Here is a 22,191-nt window from a genome sequence, read left to right as displayed (position 1 = left end):
AATATATTGGTATTGATTCTGGTATATTGATACAAAGTTAAATTATATTGACTATTGTATGCATGCATGTTTCTACCTCTGTTTAAAACATTTTTTATGTATTGACATATATTGTATTGATATATATATTGTATATATTTACCATATTGCAGTGTACATTTCTACCTCTGATTAAGATACTTATATAATGTTTGTGTATTGATATATATTTACCTACTACAATGTTTATTTGTACATTGTTTATATTTAGAGGTCATTGTCCTCATTTGTTTCACAGTCGTTTATTTTCTTAGTCTTTAAGTTAGATAGATATTGAGAATTATATAGACAAATAGTCATCTAAGTTTGTCATTAATAATTAGACTAATCAGGTTCTTTACATATATAGAGATTATACTCAGTAGAGATAGATAATCTTCAACTTCTTCAAAGAGCTGTAGAAAACAGCCTTTAATCTAACTAAGAGTTTTGTGGCAGTGAGACACAATTGCTCCTGGCAACACCACTCTATTCCCGAGAGAATGTTGAGCACCAAAGACACTCCACCTGCAGCCTTTCTTTTTGGCAGAACTGGCCTTGGGGCAAAGAAATGCCCATACCTCAACCACTGACAGAGACACAGAGCATGCATCAATGGATAAAACAGGACTCTCCTATCCTGCCAAGACAGGGTAAGATAGTTTTGAAAAGTTGCTTGCCTTTGAAAATGGTATGTCAGTTATGTTTTAGGCCTTAGCCAAAGTTGGTTACTTCAATGCTGCTAGCGTGACTTTGGGTGATTGCCCAGGTAGCTAGTTGTCTCTGTGATTTGTTGCATGTTTTGGAAGTTGTTTTACTGAACTTCCTAATTACCCAGGTAACATTATTTCCCTTCTCAGATCTTTGATGGGGTTGAAGACTATATAAATGTAGTTACTTTCTCTCATGACTTGGCCAAGTTATTTATTATACAAGACCTAAGCTAGTTAGAATAGGATATTTGTACTTATTGTATATAATTTCATAGTAGGTTTAGAACTCTCTTATTTAAACAAAAGGGGGAGGTGTTGCGGGAGGTCGTCCAGCTCCTCCAGCCTATAGTTGCTGAGATACCAGCCCATTGGGGCGTGGTCTCTCTCCCTTTAAAAAAGAGGCCACTTCCCTCTCCTCTCTCTCTTCACTTCCTGCTCAGCAGGTGACTAGACTCCCTTCCTGGTTACCTAGAGGGCTGTTACCTGGGACAGTGATCTGTAAGTTTTTTCCGCTTTAAATAAATACCACCCCATTAATCATAATTCCAAACGGGTGTGGCATTGTTTGTGACTTACGCCTTCAGAATTATTTCCTCTAAATGTTAAAAAATTCTCATGTCTGAAAATGCATTAGTGATATAATATGATCTAAATAAAATTTGATTTATCAATTAACTCGTTTAATATGTCTCAATCACAATTGAACTTGACGACTTTTCTAGAGATTTGTTCATTCATTTTCCCAACTGTCATTGTGCAAACCTTCAGAGTCCTGAATAAACCAATTCACAAGTTCATCTGTTCCCATCAGTAAACAAACCTATTTCCTTCTAAATAAAAACAACTCTCCCCTTTCTTCACTTCTCCCTCCAGCTGCTGGTTTATGCCTCCTTTTCTCTGGAAATTTAGGTTTCTTTATGTTCCTGGTCTCATCTCCGATTCCCTTAATTTCTGCTCTACTTTATCCCATCCATCTCACTGAAATGTTCTACTGAGGTTCCCACAGCTGGTCTGAGTGCAGAGAATAAAGTGAATGTGGATGTCATAGTCACATATGGGCTGTTCAGATCAGAACCCCTTCCTTAAATGCTGAGGTCACCTAAGAAAAATGGAACTGAAGGACTTTAAGTTGGGAAGGACTGGAGCAGACCAGTGTCTCCTGGATTACAGGACCACTGTGCTCATGAACTCACAGCAGCTGCAACTGCCTATACAAGAGCAGGCAGCCAATACTCCACTATGGAGGAACCCCACTCCTAGACAAGGAGCTGTGGTCAATGGCTTCTCAAACGAGTCAGTTTCCCTCAAGTATATGGGCCCTAGTAAGTTGACAAAGCACCATTGGGTACCTATAACTATAAATACACGCACATACACACACACACACACACACACACACACACACACAACAAATTGGACTCAGTGGGATGAAGAAAACTGATCAAACAGAAGACATTAAGTTGGGGAAGGAGTAATGAATGGATATGGAGTAGTTAGGGCAAGAAGTAGAGATGCAATACTATCAAACCACATTGTATGCCTACATGAAAATCTTGAAGAATAAAAATACTATAGTTTAAAATATACATCTTTTCTAAAGAATTGACTTATATCAGGTTTAAGTCAAACGTTCCTAGTGTTACATGAGTTCAGAGGTTCTCTATTTCTATATCCCCCAAAATCTATATAACCCTAAAAAATAACTCATAGGATTGAATAACTGCTGGGACCTTGATTCACAGAACTGAATAAGGCTTAGATATTAAAGCCAAGATGCATTTCCTCTTTCTGTTTCTGTCCTTTTTTGATTTTCTTAATTGAAAATGATTTTATGTGATATATTCTGATCAGGTTTTCCCTTCTCCATCTCCACCAAGATCTTCCTTACCTGTCTATCCCTTCAACTGCAACTTTTAGTCTCTCTTTGGTAAACAGACATGCAAATAAACAAACTAGAACAACAAAAAGAAAACAAAGAAGAAGCACAGAAATACATGCACACAGACACGCACACAAACAAAAAAGAAACCAAAAAAAAAAATTCACAAAATCTGAAATCATAATATACAAGCAAAAGTAAAGGAAGATTTAAAAAAAATGCCTGAAAAATGCCCCACATAGACATCTTTTATCTCTGTTTTCTATTTCCCTTTATAAAAATAGTAAGCTTTTTCATGAGGAGGAAGACTTCAACTTCACCAGACTCTACCCAGAGCCCTACCTCTGTAAACTCTGACATAAAAGGCAGCCAGTTCTGAGCTGTTGATACTTAACAATGTCTTGCCTTCTCTCGTGTATGCGTCCTCACTTAACAATGAAAACACAGCCCCAGTGTATGTATGCTTGCTTGATTTGCCTTGCTATTGCTAACGGCCACAGTCTATGGTTAATATTAATTTTAATGTTAGATTTTTAAAGTTTTAGGCAAAAAAACATTTGATCAGTTTTTCATAAAACCTTTTTTATAAATGTTTTTTGTTATTATAGTAGTAAGCCCAAGTGACATTTTACACAGATAAGGATGATCTCTCACCTGCAGCCAGCATGGAAGCTCCACTTTCTTCATCGGTACTTCCATCATAAATTGCATCTGGGTCAGCTGCATTTTCAGAACGTGCAGTTTCCCTGGAAACACAGAAAAGCAGAATAGGAAATTATTAGTTCACCCCTGGCTAACTATCTACTTTACCAATAAGCAAATAGAAAATATTCCTGAAAAAAGGTTCTGATCAGACAGAAATAGAGAGGGTTATGTGATTTAGATAAAATCATTTCACAACTACCACAAAAAAGAAAGGTTTTATTTTAATTAGTAAACTCTTGTTTAATGCCCACTATTAGTAATTAATTATTTTATCACATTTTATTCTGTCAAAACATTCCATCAAGTTATCCCTGTGAGCAAATGCTCAGCACTGTAAAAATCTGATAGCAGCTCCACATTTCATTAAATTGCCCCCCAAATGAAGAACAGCATGCTTATATAGCTGTTCAGATCATAGGCATGTAGCCCTCAGTGCCAGACTAGGACCCGACTTAGGAAAGGCTGAAATTAACCATTACCTTCTTTATACTGTGATATTAAAAAGCTATGCTTCATTTCAGATTCAAGGCAACTGAATCTTTTCTATATGACTTAATAACTAAAAACACTTAAAATTATCCAAATCTATACTAGCCACTTGTAATCTATGAATTTTTTCCTTAGAAATCAAGTTTATAGATTGTTTCAGACAGAAAAAAGCTTGACAATGATAAAAATAATAACATACGTTTATCAGACAACATAAGTGCCCCATGGAATTTAACATTCATTAGCTGGATTTAAAGTTAACATTGCGAGATGTAAAGACTATAGACATTCAACCAACTTGAACCTTGGAAGAGGTGAAAAGTTTTGTTAAATGATACATTTCTTAGTTCATAAAGTCTAAGAATTAAATAAGTAAATTAAACCCAGTCTGAGTCAGGCATTTTACTGCTGTGAAGAGACACTATGAGCACGGCAAGCCTTACAAAGGAAGACATTTAACTGAGGTGGCTCATTTACAGTTTCAGAGGTTCAGTCCATTACCATTATGGTGGGGACTGGAGGTATGCAGGAAGACACAATGCTGACTACATCTTGATCAGAAGGCAATAGGAAATGGACTGTCTCTCTGGGCATGGCTTGAACATATATGAACCCGCAAAGCCAACCTCCTGTCACAGTGACATACTTTCTCCAGCAAAACCACACCCACTCCAACAAAGTCACACATCCTAATAGTGCCACTCCTTTGGGGGCCACTATTAGGCCACGTTCAAACTACCCCAAGATGCCAGTTTTATAGATCATGACTGAATGTTGTACTTTAAAGGACACCATGAATGTCAACAGAAACACTGTAGAGAATGCATTCACCTGCAATAGAATATCTAAACCCAGACTACAACAAAACAAAACAAACCGGATTATTAAAATTAGCCTCTACCTTGCCCTCAGTTTGTAAAGCCAGTTTCCTTACACTTACACCTGTGTCTAAGAGCACAAAGATGTACCTTTCAGGTTTCATGTTCTTTTCCAGCTGCTGGATTTCATTTAACAATTTATGCAAGCTTCGGATCTTTGTTTTCTTCTCATTCAGCACCAAGATAAATCTTTGATACAGATCAGCTTCCAAGACTTCCTTGGCATTCACACATTTCTCAAATCTAAAAAAATCAAGCAAGTGAACAAATCATAAGTCAAGGAGATCCCACATCATTAATTTATCCAATCTCATTCTCACAATCTCAAGAAAACTTGAAGGCAAAAACAACTAAGTTCATTTTTACACATGCTTTCAAAAACTTAAATGTACTAGAAGAGAATTGAATAAATTGGAAACTAATAACTATTAATATTTGTAATTAATGTTCTAAACCAAAGAATAATGAAATGGATAGAAATAAAATTTTTTAAACTAAGTGTCCAAACATAATAATTTATCAATATGTAGCTTATTTACAAAATAATATTTTCGTGAGAAATTCAAATAAGTATACAGTTTCCTTAGTATATTAATACTATTATATAGCAGCACCTAACATATTTTATATTAAAGCAATACACCTAATTTATTGTCAATGTTCAGACTATGACTTGTTCTACAAGAATATAATTGATCTTGTGTCTTTATAACCCACCACACATGCATGTGCACACCTAAATATAAATAGAAACACGAATGTAATGAATTGAATTATGCCTCTTGATATTTCAAATAAGACAATAAAGAAATTATGAATTTGTCAAAAAAGTACATATATTTCAGTTTCAGATATGTAAGAAAAAAGAAACAAAATTGTCTAGTAATTATAAATTATAATACTCCCTGGACTGCCTTAATGCTCAAGAGATTTCATTTCTTTCATAACGCAAGCTATAGGGAGAAAGTATATACCTGCTGTGTACGTAAGCAGGTTATGAATAAATTTCTATTTCCAAACTTAAACACAAATACTTTCATTGACAGTATTCTTTTAAATATAGTTGAGTCTTGCCTGTTTTTATCTTTACAACGCTGCTTATTCCACATATTCCTAAATGTATCTTATATGTGCTCTACATGTCCTAATATTAATTAAATATTTACATATATACACATAGAATACAATGAAATTATTAAAAATAAAATTGCCAAAATGTGATACTTTTCAGATAGGCCCTTAATGGGTCCCACAACCTATCTATTTATAAATACAGAGAATTTATTGTAAGGTAAAAAAGACTATCTAACAATACTATTCTTGAACTAATCAGTGCAGATTCTTTTATCGTGGATTTTACTAAGGCTGTCATTCCATGAGACCAGAGAACATGTGTGTTCTACCAACTGCTCTATTCTCAGTGCCTAGCCGAGATGATCAGTATACACTGAGCAGATAAAGTGAGTTCACAGGAAGTTTTTCCCCCAGCTCAATCAATGATTTCTTACATGTCTCCAAGAGTACTTGTCCTTTTCAACATGCCCTTCTGTAGCTTCTCTGAGCCTGTCCTCCAAGATGCCACCCAGTCAGGCATTAGATTGGTTTGAGAGCAACATAACCTTTAAGTTTTCTTCCTTGGAGATGCCCCTTTCACTCTGGAGCCCTTCTAGTTGTATACTACTGGTCTACCAGCCAGGAGACTAATCTGAATACTTCAGCAGTACTGTGTCCTTGCTAGTGGCTTAAGACTTTTCCTAAAAGCATAAGATAGGACATGTATTTCTTCAGGCACTTCACACTGGCAAAAGGGGGCTTAGCAAATTTATTTTGCCTAATTGGATATAAAAGACCCCAATGGATGGAACTCCTCTTAGGAATGTCTATTTCCTTTCAGTCTTTCAAGTTTCAAAAAATATTACCAATATTTATGGTTCATTTCATGCAGGGGTATATCTATAATCTCAGATGTTAGTTGTCATGTGAACATTCTCTTGTTTTCATATTATATTTTCTAATGTAACAACAGAAGAAATATAATAATGAATGAAATATATATATATATATATATACATACACCTAAACTATCCCAGTACAAATAATAAAATATTTTAGACATATACAAATAAGTATACTGCAATAAATTTCATACATACTCCAATATCTTACCCAAGATTTAGAAATAACAACAAATTCAGAATATATTAGACTTAATTTCATATTTGACTTTCATATAAACCTCACTGAAGTTCTTGACTGAAAATTATGCACATATATCAACTATCAATCTAATTCCCACAACTTTATGAAAACTATCATTTATTTATTTATTTATTTATTTTTGTTTTTTTTGAGATGGAATTTCTCTGTGTTGCTTTGAAGCAAGCTGGCTATGAACTCACAGAAATCTGCCTGCCTCTGCCTCCCAAGTGCTGGGATTAAAGGCATGTGCCACTACTGCCCAGTTGAAAACTATCATTTGTATAACACATTAAATTTTAAAAAGGAACCAAAGTGAAATTTAAATAATTTTCACAAAAGTAGTATAAGCCTAAATAACCAAACTACAACTATATTGTAAAAGGTAGTATCTTTCTGTTACAGGGAAAAAAGTTGTGCCTCATGTAGGTTAACCCTCCCTGTTTGTACACCTTTATTACAGTAAACTGATCATCAACCATGACAAAACCTCCCAGGAAAGCTGAGTTGTATACATAGGGTATTATTATAAATAGTGACGGAATACAAATTTATTTTCTCAGTAGACTCAGAGAATATTACCTTTTTATTCAGTATTCGGGACTTAAGACATGTAGAGCTTGTGACCTAAATTATCTTTAAAACCAATCTTCTATAGCATTGTAATTTGCTGTGCCTTACATAGTACTTGCTCCCTGCCAAACTTCTATCTGAAAAATTGGGCAAGATTGATCAGGTGAGACCACTGATTAAGGAGAGACATGAGACTTCCTTCTTACCTAGGGACAATAAAAGAAACCCACAAACCACTGAAAAAGATTACAGCTAGTCAAGGACCGTTTCTAAGGCCAGGCTCAAATGAGATGATGCTGTAAGTAGCATCAAACAGAAAAGGTCCAATGACATCTGTCCTTCCGAAAGTGACCATGACATAGATCAATAATGCTAAGCTTTATCGTGAACCTCAGTAGTCAGGGCCTTGGGAAGTTAGACTAGAATACACTTATTTTAAAAGGAGACAAATAAAGAAATACTAATTACAAAGGTATCAATGATTCAAAATAAAACATTGCTGAGTAGTAAAGCAATCTAAAAACAGTATTCCAAAAAAAGAGCAAACACAAAGAAATTTCATACAAAAATATCCCAAATAAAATAACAGACTCACAGTTCAGAACAAATAAGAGGCACATGCATGTGAGCATATGGTACAGAAACAGTATAGTGATCATTATATTAACAGTGCATTCAGCCCACATTACACCAGCGCTAGGCTGTAAAATGAAAGAGAATCTGAGTAGCACAGGATGGCTGAAGAAGGCTGAGAGCTGAAGAGAATGATGCCAGAGACTGAATATGGCCCCAGGCCAGGAAGAGGAAGGCTACAGCTGTTTCTTGTGCTCTCTGAAGGGAAGATTTTCTGTAACTGTTCTTAAACAATCTAATGGGCTGCCATGGAGACAGAAGGATATCCCCAGAGGTCTTTAAAAATCAGACTGAATTCATCTGTAGATAATGTGATTCTACCTTGAAGGCATTAAGACAAAGAGAAAAGTTTCCAAGGCTTGCTAATTCAGTCAACTCAGTTCACTGAAGACTGCCTCCTATTATGGCTATAATAACTATAACTCACAATAAAGCTCAAAAATTTCTAAACTGAGTTCTGACTGCAAACAAAAGACTTATTCAGTAACATGAAACTTGAGACTTATTGTTTGAAATTAAGTAAAAAAATCTAGTAAATAAATACAGCTAATAACCTCAGGATTCACATACAAATTTCTAATGTTTTCCTTTTATTTAAAAAAAATCCAAAACTAACCCTGTAATGAAACATACTCAAAATGGAACAAAGGGCACACTTATTGAATGATTATTAAACAGTAATAGGAAAAAGATGCTAAGTCCTGTGCATTGAAGTTTATACTTTCTATTATCCTGTAATTCCTTACTCCTCTATAAAGTCTTGTTTATTCCTGTCATCCTGAAGAAAAGAAATTCATATCTGCTTTTGAGCAAATATTGATACACATTTCAATTCAAAACTATATTCAAAATTGAAGATATATTATTTAGCATTTAATTTCTCTTTAAAATATAACTATATTTTGTAAACAACTTGTTAGTATACAAAACTCCTGAAATAGAATATAAGCAGTGTAGGAATTAATAAGCATACAAGTACATTATTGAGTTTGCTCATATTAATGCCTACTAAATCCCAATACATTTCAGACCCATCTACCACAGTTTTTGTAGGAATTTCTGTCGCCATGTTTGAGCCTTTCTTTCGAACACCTTCTTTCCTTTATCTGCAGTACAAGTGCAATGGTGTGGGAAGAAATGATATCATCACAAATGAACACCATCCCAATCAGAGGTTATGTTGATAAGTGAACTGGTACTCCTAACAGGGCCTAATGTCTGATGAGGGTCTACTTTCTAGGTCCCCAGTTTCTGAACTCAGTACACTTGGGTTCTGCTTCTAATCTCTTGAAAGCCATGCCCTAGCTAATACTGCAGCCATGGGGAGTCAGTGTGCTAAATGCTCTCACGTTCTGAAATTCTAGCTCCTAGGAAGAGAACCCTGAGAAACTGCTGCTGTGATGAGACACAGTGTACCAAGAGAACCTCAGAGTCAGCACGCTGTCTGCTCAAAAGGAAAGAAAACAAATTCAGGAAATATGTGAATTCACTGATCTCATAGCAATTATACAAACAAGAGCCTAGAATTCTCTGAAGAGGATCCCTCTCCCTCAATTTGTAGTCTCACTCCATTGGCAACACATTGTTAAGCCAAATAGAAGATATCTGACCCAGTAATGACAGCAAAAGAACTAGCTAGAGCAATCATACAAGACAAGTGACAGGCAATGCCTTGTTGCTGGCATGCAAAACCCCAGAAAGCAAGTGAAGGACCTGTGTTCCACAGAAGTACACACTGTTCACACTTGCATTCACTGCACAGGCTTCAGGCTCTTCTTCACTCCCTGCTGCTTGCAGCTCAGGCACCTGGAGCTGAATGCCAATCACACAGTACTTTTTTAGTTACCAGTAGACATTTTAAAGCAATTGGTTCAAGTACAAAGTACCCAGTCTGCATTTCGGTAGGCAATTTGTGATTCAAATTCCCTGTCACTGAAAATATTTTGAGTTTTATTATGAAAATAAAGTGGTATATCATAACCACAATTGATCTCCTTTCATTTAATTTATTTTTATACAAAACAGAAAAATACAATCAGACTATGGGTATTAGTCCTAATAATGCTTTGAAGCACAGATATGATACAAATTCATATTAAATAAAAAAATAAAAATGAAAGAGAAGAATTAACTGATTTTCTATATAGTCTCCTAATATATAAACTGGATTTCATTCATTTATACAATAGGTTAAATATCAGAATATAAAAAAAATAATTTTGAGCTGGAAGGAAACAACAATAAAAGCATTCCTTTAATATGAAAATGTGAAAGTCAAAGATAACTTGATGTAGGATGACCTTCAGGATGTGTTGCTTTTATTGAATAATGAATAAAGCTATTTCAGCCAATGGCTTAGCAGAAAAAGAGAGGTGGCAAATCAGAACACAGATATAGAAAGAGAGTAGTTGGAGTCAGACAGATGCCATGCCGAAGGAGAAAGATGCCACCAGTGGAATCTTACCAGTAGGCCACAGCCTCGTGACAATAGACAGATTAATAGAAATGGGTTAATTTAAGATGTAAGAGTTAGTTAGTTAGTTAGTTAGTTAGTTAGTTAGTTAGTTAATAAGAAGCCTGAGCTAAAAGGCCAAACAGGGTTGCAAGTAATACAGGTTTTGTGTGATTATTCAGGTCCAGGCAGCCAGAAAACAAACAAGCAGTCTCCATTTACAAAATGACATCCAACATTCGGCGACGTACATCCACATAAAACCTAAAAAAGTTTATTTAAAAAAAAAAACACACTTAGACCCACAAAAATGGATTCAATTGGAGTTTCTTGGTAGCCCCATTTTTTTTTCAGATAGGCTCTGTTTCTTGGTGGCTAGCAGAGGTGCCGTTCTTTTAAGAGAAGGCCTGAATCATCATTAGCAACAAAAAATGGATTATATATATTATTGTGTTTTCTTTAAATTTTTTGACTGCTAAAGAGTTAACTACAGAGAGACATTTGATTGGGGGGGGCTGCTAAGCTAAATCAACATAAAGGTATCTTGACTTCAAAATTTGAGTCTAAGGATATGTTCCATTAGAAAGGAGGTTCAACTTTTGTTTACACAGAGGATGAAAACCTGTGGATTCCTTCAAGGCTAATGTGGTTTTGATGGAACAAGATCCCTCCCAAAGGTCTCCATGAGCCCTAAAAATACTAGGCCCAACAAACAGCAGAAAGTAGTTTGGAGAAAAGAACAGCTAAATTTTCAAAATGATTGTCTGGAAATGTTTGTTTTCAATTAAAGGGCAATATAATATATATATATATATATATATATATGTATATATATATACATATATATATATAAATATAGTTCTTCATGGTTCCTTCTTCACAGAAGAAACTGTCAGATATTCTACAGGACACAGATGAAAGCAACTAATAAACTTTGCCAGTCAAAACAAGCCTTCAAATTTCCTGTTTCAGCAAAAATTCTGCTGGATACTACTGGCCTGTAAGCTGAAAATGGATGCTCCAACATTACAGAAGAACTTCCGGTGACTGTCCAGACAGCAAGATGTTTCTGTCTATTCTAGAGTTTTAGAAGTTGCCTAGAATGCACACCTAGGTAATTTTATTTCCTTCTGGAGTATTTGATGGAGTTAAAGAGAGATAATTATAATTACAGTTTTCCTTAGTTCTGATAAAAGATAAATTAGATATAATTTTTTTAATTACAATGAAATATTGTAACTGTAATTCTGCTTGATATCTGTTTTGTTCTATAAAATTTTACGGTGCTAAAGTTAAAACTTTCTTTTATATTTAAACAAAAAGGGGAGATGATACGGGATGTACTTCTGTATATGTATTACTTTCTTGGATAATGAACAAAACTGTTTTAGTCAATGACTTAGCAGAGTAAAGTCAGGTCGAAAATCCAAATAAAGATATAGAGAGAGTAGGGGGAGTCAGAGACACCATGTCACAGCCAAAGAAAAAGGATGCAGCTGCCGGAACCTCATGGTTGTACAGAGATTAATAGAAATGGGTTAATTTAATATGTAAGAGTTCTTTAATAAGAAGCCTGTGCTAATAGGCCAAACAGTTGCAATTAATATAGTTTCTGTGTGATTATTCCTGGCAGCCAGGAAACAAATGAGCAGTCTCCGTTTACAATAACTGGGAATTAGTTATTCAATTTTACATGAGCCACCTTAATTTATTTTATTTACTGTTAATAACTTCTTTTAATTATGCTCATTCTCATATACATATGATGAAAACCATCAAACTCTTTAATATGTACTTCCTCAAAGACTCTTCAAGTCCATATACAGCAAACACAATAGTGATCCTAAAAGTTCACAGGTTTCTTTAAAATAGGATGAATGTTATTATACCTTGACCTTGAATGAGACATTTTTAAAATCTACTATATATATATATATATATATATTTCAATTACTCCAAGCACCGTTATACATACAAACATATACATATCACATTAGTCTCTGTGAACATATAAGTATTCATAATGCAGTTCAAACACCTTTTGTGAGACAGAATAATACAAATTATATACTGGGTGAGAAAATATGATTTACATGAAAAAGTAGTAATTGGAAAGAAATCTATCATTCTTATTCAACATTAAAAAATACAAGAGGCAAATCCAGGAAAATGAAAACCTTTTCAATGTCTTATTCGGTAGCAACAATTATGTCATTTTTTAAAAATGATTATAGCATGAATTTGCAGTCAGGGGAAATGTCTCTAGTGGGGCGAAGACACACATCATTTGAAATAGTTATTATTTACTAACTCCAAACAAAAAGTCAACTCTACTTATTTATATTTCACATCTCCTTTGATAATTATTAATCCTATAAATTAAGCTACTTTAATCCTTTCCTTATAAATATCCCTATTCTTGGCAAGTGCTGAGGACTAGGTCAGGCCATGTGTATGCTTAACACACAGACTGTCAGCAGGCAACACACTCTGGCTACTAATTTTTAACAATATAATAATGGCCTGTGATACTTGATCTGCAGTCACCGCTTACTTTCTTGTTTGTTGACTCTACCAAGCAACAAGAGAGCTGAAATGGTTAATACTCTCCTGCTGTACAAAACAGACACTAATAACGTGGTTGAATAAAATTGAGTAAAGGAATAATTAGGGAGGGATTTTATAAAATGCCTGTTCTACATATGTTGTAAATTTATATATCATTAGCTTACGTCTACAGGAATGAAAGAGCTCAGTGCTTTCCTGATGCAAGCACACTGTTTACATACCGGCCTTGAACATCATTCCAATCTCGCAGGAGCCTTTCGTTTTCCTTCTGCAGGTGCTCGTTTTTGGCTTGTTTTTCTGCAATGGTGTCCAAGCAGTAACAAATGAGTTCTCTAATGACTTCAGTTGAGTTTTGAACTTTGTCTAGGTTGAAGGAAACAAGTCTAAACTAAAAAGAACAAAAAGAAATAAAAGGAAAACGTTCAGTTTTGGAATAGTGTTGAAAATGAACAATTAAACAGTTTTTAACATAGTTTCTTCTGAGGGGAATAAATGTATGAGTTTAAAACAGAAAGTGTACTTACCACATACACTACAGTCAACATACAGCACAAAACTGGGTCACTCCTTAGTTTCTTATTGCATTTATCATATGAATCAGCTAATAATAGCCTAAAAATAATGTCTCTAATTTTGTATCAGAAAAAAAAGCAATACCTACTCTTGGATATGCCACACCATCCACTTATAAAAGCCTAAGTTTACATTCCTCTGCTCAGAGTAAAGGAACATGCTACACATTATGATTTTTAATTCATGTACTACTAAAATAAAAGGATATATTTGTATATAACAATTGGAATAATTCATATATAAGGTGCTACTGAAGAAATATCTAGTATTGGTAATAGTTAAAAGTTAAATGGTTAAATACCCAGGTGATATTAAAAGATTTTGAGAAACTGATAATCTAGAGAAACTACAAAGGAATTGCCTTCTTATGTAAAGATTATTACTTGCTAATAATAATACTACTAAATGAATACAACATAAAAGAATACAATACTTTCATAAAAAATAAGAATCTTACGATTTTAGGAAGTAACTTCAGAATAAAGCACTAAATGCAAGTGTTAGTTATGTAACTCGAATGAACACATGTACTAATTATCTATATATTTATATAAATATATATTGATATCATTAGCATCAAAAAGTCACTTGTTTGGGATTTATTCCCAATTTTTTGCTCCTAGATCATCACTTTCTTCTAGTAGTTTATGTATTTAATGTAAATATTTTGAAAATATTTCATTTCTCAGGTTGAGAATTTTGAGACATATCATACAATATAAATATCAAAATAATCTAAATAGAAGTTATTAATACAGAAATCCAGGCCTATAACCTATATGGCAACTAATAACTTCAGTAATTTCCTTTAATTTATTGTCATTTGGATATATAACACTAAAAGGTAAACTCTTCTACTTAAAAGTTTCCTGATTTAAGTGTTCATATAGAATATATGGTTAGAAGACAGTTTAAAATCATGGACACAATGACAAAAAGGTTAAAATATGAATCTTAGATGTTGAATGACATTTATACTCATCTAATAACTGAAGAAAATCAGTGCTGTAATGGTTGCTTTTTAACTGTCAACGCAACACAATCCAGAAGGACTGAGGAAGACAGTTTCAATGACTGCCTAAATCAGGTTGACCTGAAGATATGCCTATGATGATAATCATGAATAAGTTAATTATTGGGTAGTAAAAGAGTGGACCAGAAAGCACAGCACAGATGTGTGCACTGTTTTCTACCAGTGCCTGTGGCTAGAGCTCAGCCAGTCTCTCCAGCGACTGTGGCTGTGGTGGTGCTCCACGACAGCAGGCTGTATCCTGAACTATGAGCTGAAATTAACTCTGTCACACCAAAAAAAAAAAAAAGAAGCTAAAAGAAATAGTATAGATTTGAGATTATAAACATATTTTAGAGGATAAAGTATTACATTACTAACCACAAAATATATATAGATACATCACTATTTTTAAGCCTAAACTGCTCATAATATTCACTAATCCTTTGTTTTATCGCGTCTTTTATGAGCTCTTAAAAAAACTAAAATAGTATCAGATAAACAAAAGAATTTCCTTTATTTCAATGAGTATACCCATTGGAAAGGAACTCATTTGCTTGAATTAAACAATTTAAGAAACATTAAACAAAAATGTACTGGAAAAGAGCAGAAATTCAGTTGGTCTAAACTATTTGAGATTGCTGTGTCTGATTTAATTATTTATTTTAGGCTTTTAATCATATGGTCAAGAGCATTTAAAACTTTTCATATAATAAAAGACGAGTCCATGTAACAAGGGTAAAGTTTAAAAAATTTATTGACATGAAGACTATATAAATTAAAAAAAAAATGAACATGTACTTTTTGGAGCTTTTCTGAGTGTAAACAAACTGAAAGTTAAAGGTCATCTGTACAACATTACCTTGTGAGATTATATAAAGCAAGAGAACAACCAAGTTTACTTTAATTGTAAACAACAGAAGACACTGTAAACAAAACACATATCCCCAAAGGTGCCGGCATCCTCTTTGTATTACAGCTGTCAGTGTGTTTTTAGAGAAGAAAGGTTTTCATCATGGTAGACTTTTAAAATATCAAGTGTATAGGGAATGTGTGCACACTTTGGCTTGAATAAAACAATCTACAAAGTACTAATGCAGAAATAAGAACAAGAGGACCCTATATATCATGTCTTTAAAAAAACAAAAAAGAAGAAAATACTAATTCTAAATCAATGTTAGTCAAAATATCATTCAAATATTAAAATAATATTTAAAAATTTATATCATATATGAATATAGTGTTTTTGACATTCATCTCTCATTCCTAACTTCTGCCAAATCGACCCCTAACACTCCTCTCAAATTCATGTTCTCTTTTTCAAATGAAAAATAATCTTAACTTGTTCTTTAACTAATTATAATATTTAAAATAAATGCAAAGTTTTGTTTCTCCTTCAGAGTAAGCAATTTCTGGCTGTGGGTTACATTAGGCTTTGAAAGGTATGAACATCAGTTATCCCCTACAGTAAAATGCAATAAAGGGCAAGTATCTGGGCATGAAACCCAAAGGCTGGACTTCTTGAACTAGAGTAAATTCAGCGCAGCATTGACTAATTGAGTAAGACCCTATTTCAATTATTTTTATTTTCTTTAGTTAACTTTGCCATTGCCTATTTCTGAATCATTCTGTCCTACAAATAATACAACACTATCAGAAAATTTATAAGAAGAAACATGAATAAACTCATCTATTCATTCTTATTATGCTGGTCATGTAAAAATGATTACATACTATACAGCAACTGTAAAATTCTCTACTTTGGAAATCAATGTTAACAACTATTTGTGGAGGATTCCTAAGTAATCAAATGCAATCTCTGTGCTCTAAACATGGTACAGGTGTGTAACACTAGATATTCATGAACACTCTCAAAGAATTGCTTATTATGTGTACTAAACATGGTACAAGTGTGTATCACTGGAGATTCATGAACACTGTCAAAGGATTGCTCACTATGTATTGTAACACGGAACAGGTGTGTAACACTGGAGATTCATGAACACTGTCAAAGGATTGCTCACTATGTATTGTAACACGGAACAGGTGTGTAACACTGGAGATTCATGAACACTATCAAAGAATTGCTCATTATGTGTACTAAACATGGTACAGGTAAATAACAATGGAGATTATGAACACTGTCAAATGACTGCTTATTATGTGTACTAAACACAGTACAGGTGTGTAACACTGAGATTCATGAACACTGAAAAGGATTGCTCATTATTTTGTAAACAGTCTATAAAGGAACAAGAACCTAGTAACACAGCACTCATGCATACACACACACACACAGACACACACACACACACACACACACCCTAACTATAAAAATTTGGCTCCTCCCAGTTTGAACTTATAGTGCACTTCCATCAACCCTACCATCCTCAAAAGAGGACTGAACTACTTTTGAAGAAAGCACATAATTATTAGAAGTCATCACACAGATATTGCCCACATTTTAAATAAAGTATTTATGCTAGCATTATTACCACTCCATTGTAAGTTATCATAGACTATTAAACTCAAAGCTGAGATCCCTAAAAATCATGAAAATGTTAAGTATCCCTAAGTCCCAAAATAAAATAGTTAAATATAAGATGGATTTTAAAAAGTTATTGGTATGCTTAATTTTTTGAATTTATTGCTAAGAAAGAACAGGGCTTAACAATTTTCAAACTATTGATTATAAGTGTTTCAAATACTTGGCATTAAAATACACAAAATAATGCTAAGAAAGAACTTTGTTAATTATATTTTGATCTGAGATCTCTAGGAAACAAAGTTCTCATACCTGCTGCTATTTTGGAATTTTTTCTGGCATCACTGACCAAGGATGCCACTATATCATAAACACAAGAAGTCATTAATCATTCATTAAAGCAGATTCTCAGGGCACACTAAAAACTAATACTGTTTATTCTGATGTCCAAGTTCACCTAGAGACAAATGAAAACAAATGACCAGCCTGGAAATAATTTCAACAAACACCTTTCTTTTGACAAGGTTGAGAAAAATGGGTAAACAACAAAAAGTGACGATTTAATTAACTGAGTTTTCTTGCCAAAAGTATCTTGTTAAAAGTTAGCACTCAGGTGCTCCCGCTCAGGCAGTGTTAAAAGGCACTTAACTAGCTCTTCTGCTGTAATTAGCAACTTTAGGACTGGGCGGGGGGGGGGGGGGGGGGGCAAAAACCAACAGCCAAATCCATTTCCAGTGCTGGCCAAGAGAATTAAAGTAGAAACTGAAAGTCATTTAACAGGATGACACCCACGTTTACAAGGCTTTTTGTCACAAGTCCACAAACAGAATGCTAGACCTCGGGTTGAAATATCACTTCCTGGCAGCAAGAACCAAAGAATGGAGTACACAGACACACAGCAAAAGTCACTAAGTAACTGCCAGAGAAACAGAGAAATACACACAAGTACACAAATAATAGAGATGCAAATGAGAGACGGTGTTATTGAGAAGCAGGGCTGTGAGGAGGTGATAAGGCTTAACTCACTAGGTCTTCGTGGATCATCATAAAGGAAACTTAAGGGACCTCAATACAAATCAAGAGTTCCTATAGAGGGATTTAAATTCGCATAATGAAGTCATCGAAAGGGAAACAAAACAGAGGACATGGAATTCTTTAAAGTAATTATAAAAATATTAATAAGCTGATTATTTTGGATTTTAATTTTAAATGAGTACTCTTTAAAAAGTGAATTCATAGAAGGATATTCATATGAATACAATCACTACATTTCAGAACACTTGGAACAAAAGGAGGATTCTAAGAACTCCCAGAGAAACGAAACAGGTTACACATGAAGGATCCGGACTATAATGACACTTGATTTCTCTTGCAGGGATGGAAAACAGAAAACAGTGAAATAATTTTTCCAGAACGAACAAGACATATTCGACAAGAAGCAATTTGAGAATATTCTGAATCCTCACAAGGCAAGACACTTGTCTTAGTCTATTCAGGGCACAAGATGCTTCAAACTAGCTAGCTTAAAAGCAATGGAAATGTATTGCTCATGATTCGAGGACGTCTAAGGTGAGGAAACAGACATTCAGTGTCTAGTCAAGAGCTTTTCCTCCCAGAAGATACCTGTGATGGTTAGAAGGCAACTAACTTCTAAGGTCCCTCACACTGCTTTGTTAAGGGGATTATTAATCCCATTCATGAGGACATAGTAATTTAGGCCTGGTTTAGAACTGCCATATTCATAATCAAAAATTAACATGTAAAATAAGACAAAAAATCCATTTAGATAATAGCAATATTAAGTCAAAATAACATGAATTCAGTACAAAAGAAAAAAACAAATCATCAAAATGATGGCTAGTTTGCATGTATCAACTAACCTCTTTTACAACCACCTTTAGTTCCTTGTACTATTTTATGATAATAACTTTTAGTGGAAGTTTAATAATTTAGGACTCAGCTTATCTGATATTTGGGTGTCAGATTGATTTCTTTATGTGTTCCTTTAAAACACATAAAAGAAAAACGAATGAAGAGTTAAATACCGTGCTGTTTCTGTAGAAGTGTACATGAGATCACATGTTAGGAGAATGAAGTTACATATGCCATTTCTTATGGGATTCACTGTGCACCGGATATTGTGTATTGAGTCACTGTGGACTATACTGGTTATTGCTTAGTTCATTATCAATCCTCTGCATTCACTTCACTAGTGTGGAACTGGCTGGCACAATCTACATTTTCCTGAAACCAATCTCACTTGGCTTCAGTCTGGCAATAGGGAAAATTCCAACCACACTCTTAACAACGACCTCAACAACTCTTTCCAATTTTAATCAATCTAAATGGCAGACGTCAGAGTTCTCTAAATGAGTAAATGGGCTGCTGGGGAAAGGGTAAAAATGGGCTGTCATATGATCAGCTTCTCTGGGACAAATCTTGTGGTGGTGATAAGCCTCTGTTTTGCTTCAGAAACTCCAAGTCTTCTCCACCCTCCTCACCCCCTTTCCTCATTAGCAAAAAGACCTTTGCCTCCTAGTTTCCAGAGCACACATAATCCCCTCAAAGTTCTGACACACATGCTATCTGCATTCTATTAATTAAAGACTGTCAGTATGCATTGCCTTTCCTACTGGTTACAGCTCCTATGTCCCCCTTACCAGAGATCAGTGAACAGTGTTAGACCAGCCTGATTCTTTCAAGGCCAATTAGTGATGATTAGAGTCCTCAAGTTCTCTATGAATAATGTTAACTGAAAGACAGTCAATTCAGGGTTGTGGTGAGTTCCTATAGAGTTGGCTGGACAGAAGACTTTTCCCCCTATTCAATTTTTCTTTTAATATAAAAACATGAAAAGTTTGGCTGTGAACAGAGGCAATAAGCTGAATTTATGCTTACAACAGAAATGTAGCAAACATGTAACCAATGTAAATTCCGTCCCTCCTTAACTCCACAGGGTTCCACGCTAACCTGTGCCTCCAAAATATTCAGCCCCAGAATACCCCATCATAATAGTTTCAAGGTAAAGTGAGGTTTCTACGGCCTTCATATCCTTGCTGCATATTCCAGGGAAAGGGGTGCTTCCTGCATTAGAAGAATAACCTTCCAGCTGAGCTCTGTCTTCAGTCACTCAGATCTTCTCTCGTGTGCTCACTCAGTATACACTCTGAGGATATGGTGTATGCTAGGCATCTTAAAACAGGAATTTTGACCAGTTTGAAACTGGTAAACATGTTTTCCATGTTAATAACACATCACGTAGAGGGAGAGGAGGATCTTTAAGTCAGCAATCATATGGAAGTATGAAAGACTGAGCAAATACTGGGTAGTACTCAGGAGGCTGGCTTGCCCTTTTGGGAGAAACTGTCATCAGGCAGACACTGAAGACTGTAAAAGCTAGTTACGGAAGGGACTAAAGAGCACAGGATCACACTATGCAGAAAGAGCAGATACAAAGACACAGGGTGACCAAGCCCTGGCACATCTGAACCTCTTCACACAGTATGGATGTGAAATAAAGAGCGACAGGATAAGAAGAAACAATGAAGATCAGGACATGAAAGCCAACCAGCATTTCTGCAGCATTTGCAGACTCTTGTATGATTTCATGGTCAACATTTGTATTTGCATTTCTGCATATATTTGTATGTTTGCATTAAAAAAAACCCTTATCTCTACTACTACTCCTTTCTTTTCCCATCCCTGCTACCTCTCCTATTAGATATTCAAGTAAATCAGGAAGCCTTAATGTTTTAAGCCAGAGCACATGCCCCGGTTTTTATGCATGGTCTTGGCTTCAGTGACACCTCACTGGCCTGGCTTCTATCCTCTACTGCTTATCAGTGTCCTTTGCAGACTCCTATTTTTAGATCGGATCTTTAATGGCTGCTTGTATTCTTGTTCTCAACTCCTCTTCTTTTTCCCTCTTCTCTCTGAGTCATCTTAAGCACTCTCAAGGTTTTTCCCACTGGCAGCATGCTGAGAACTGCCAAGACTGTTTCATGAGGTTAGAATTCTCAGCTTTAGACCCTCATACTAAGCTGTCTTTGGTTATGACCAGGAACATACACAAATTAATATCAAAAACTAAACTGCCCATTACTTCACAAACCTGCTTTACCCCTAGGACTCAATCAAATTCTCTTCCCAACTAGGAACCAAAGTTAGTCTATAATCTAATCCTTGCTTCTGTTTTCATTTCCCCCATCTTTTCAATTAAAAATTTTTGTCAATTCTACATTAAATACTTAAGGTTTCTCTGTTTCCCTCGATCGCAATGGCCTCTCTAGGGCTAGTCTTATTGCATGCCCTTTGGATGATGTGACAGCCTCCCAACTACACTTCATGCCACTGTCAGTCCTTTGTTTCCAGCTCCGCTTTTACCACGTGGTCTCTAAAACTTCTAATCTGATTGTTAATCCTAGCTTAAGAGTCGAATGCCTCTTTCCTGCCCAAACAGTGAGGCTTTCATGGCTGGTGCCTGCTTATCTTTCATGCTTGATCTCTTACAACACCCCACCTCCCAAATCCACAATCCACTTTTTTAAAATATCTGTAGCCATCGTCACCACTATATGTATTCATAATTTTTCTCACTCTCCTGTATAGGATAAATCCGCCTATTAAACACTTATCCATATGATAGTTCTGATCCTTCTACAGTTATTTTTATACTGGGATTTTGATGTGTCTCAATATACAGAAAAGCTGTCTGTAGGGACAGCTCCACCACAGCAGTATAAAATGCTGTTCATTGTGTTTTCCAGTGCCCTCCATACAGTGAGACATGATCAATATCCTCTTTGAACAGAAAATCAATGACAAAGTTTTCAACAAAAATGCTGAAAATGTGCTGCTTTACTAATTAATAGACCTAAAAGTGATGTAATCAATTATCCTTCCTCAGATCAGTAAATAGATAAAAATTAAGGTCCACGCTTTTTTATACAAAGCATTTCTAAGGCAGACATGTTTTCATCTTTATTTCTGTGTCCAATTTATTCTGCAGGCACCATTTTTG

The 22,191-nt window shown here is 34.9% G+C and overlaps 1 protein-coding gene across 2 annotated transcripts in view; it reads right to left on the bottom strand.

Annotated features, from left to right (window-relative positions):
• Xrcc4 (X-ray repair cross complementing 4) overlaps positions 1 to 22,191 on the bottom strand; it is a 204,581-nt gene that overhangs the window by 117,798 nt on the left and 64,592 nt on the right. For both annotated transcript variants that reach the window (XM_075976353.1, XM_075976354.1), the window contains exons 4-6: positions 13,326 to 13,492; positions 4,773 to 4,925; positions 3,265 to 3,356 (exon numbers count right to left, since the gene is read on the bottom strand). In XM_075976353.1, the coding sequence (XP_075832468.1) occupies positions 3,265 to 3,356; positions 4,773 to 4,925; positions 13,326 to 13,492 (412 nt within the window). The remainder of the gene's footprint in view (positions 1 to 3,264; positions 3,357 to 4,772; positions 4,926 to 13,325; positions 13,493 to 22,191) is intronic.

The sequence above is a fragment of the Microtus pennsylvanicus genome, chromosome 6 (assembly GCF_037038515.1).
Source record: "Microtus pennsylvanicus isolate mMicPen1 chromosome 6, mMicPen1.hap1, whole genome shotgun sequence".
Lineage (NCBI taxonomy): Eukaryota > Metazoa > Chordata > Mammalia > Rodentia > Cricetidae > Microtus > Microtus pennsylvanicus.
The sequence above is the reverse complement of the archived record's forward strand: the minus strand, read 5'-3'. Positions and strand labels throughout refer to the sequence as shown.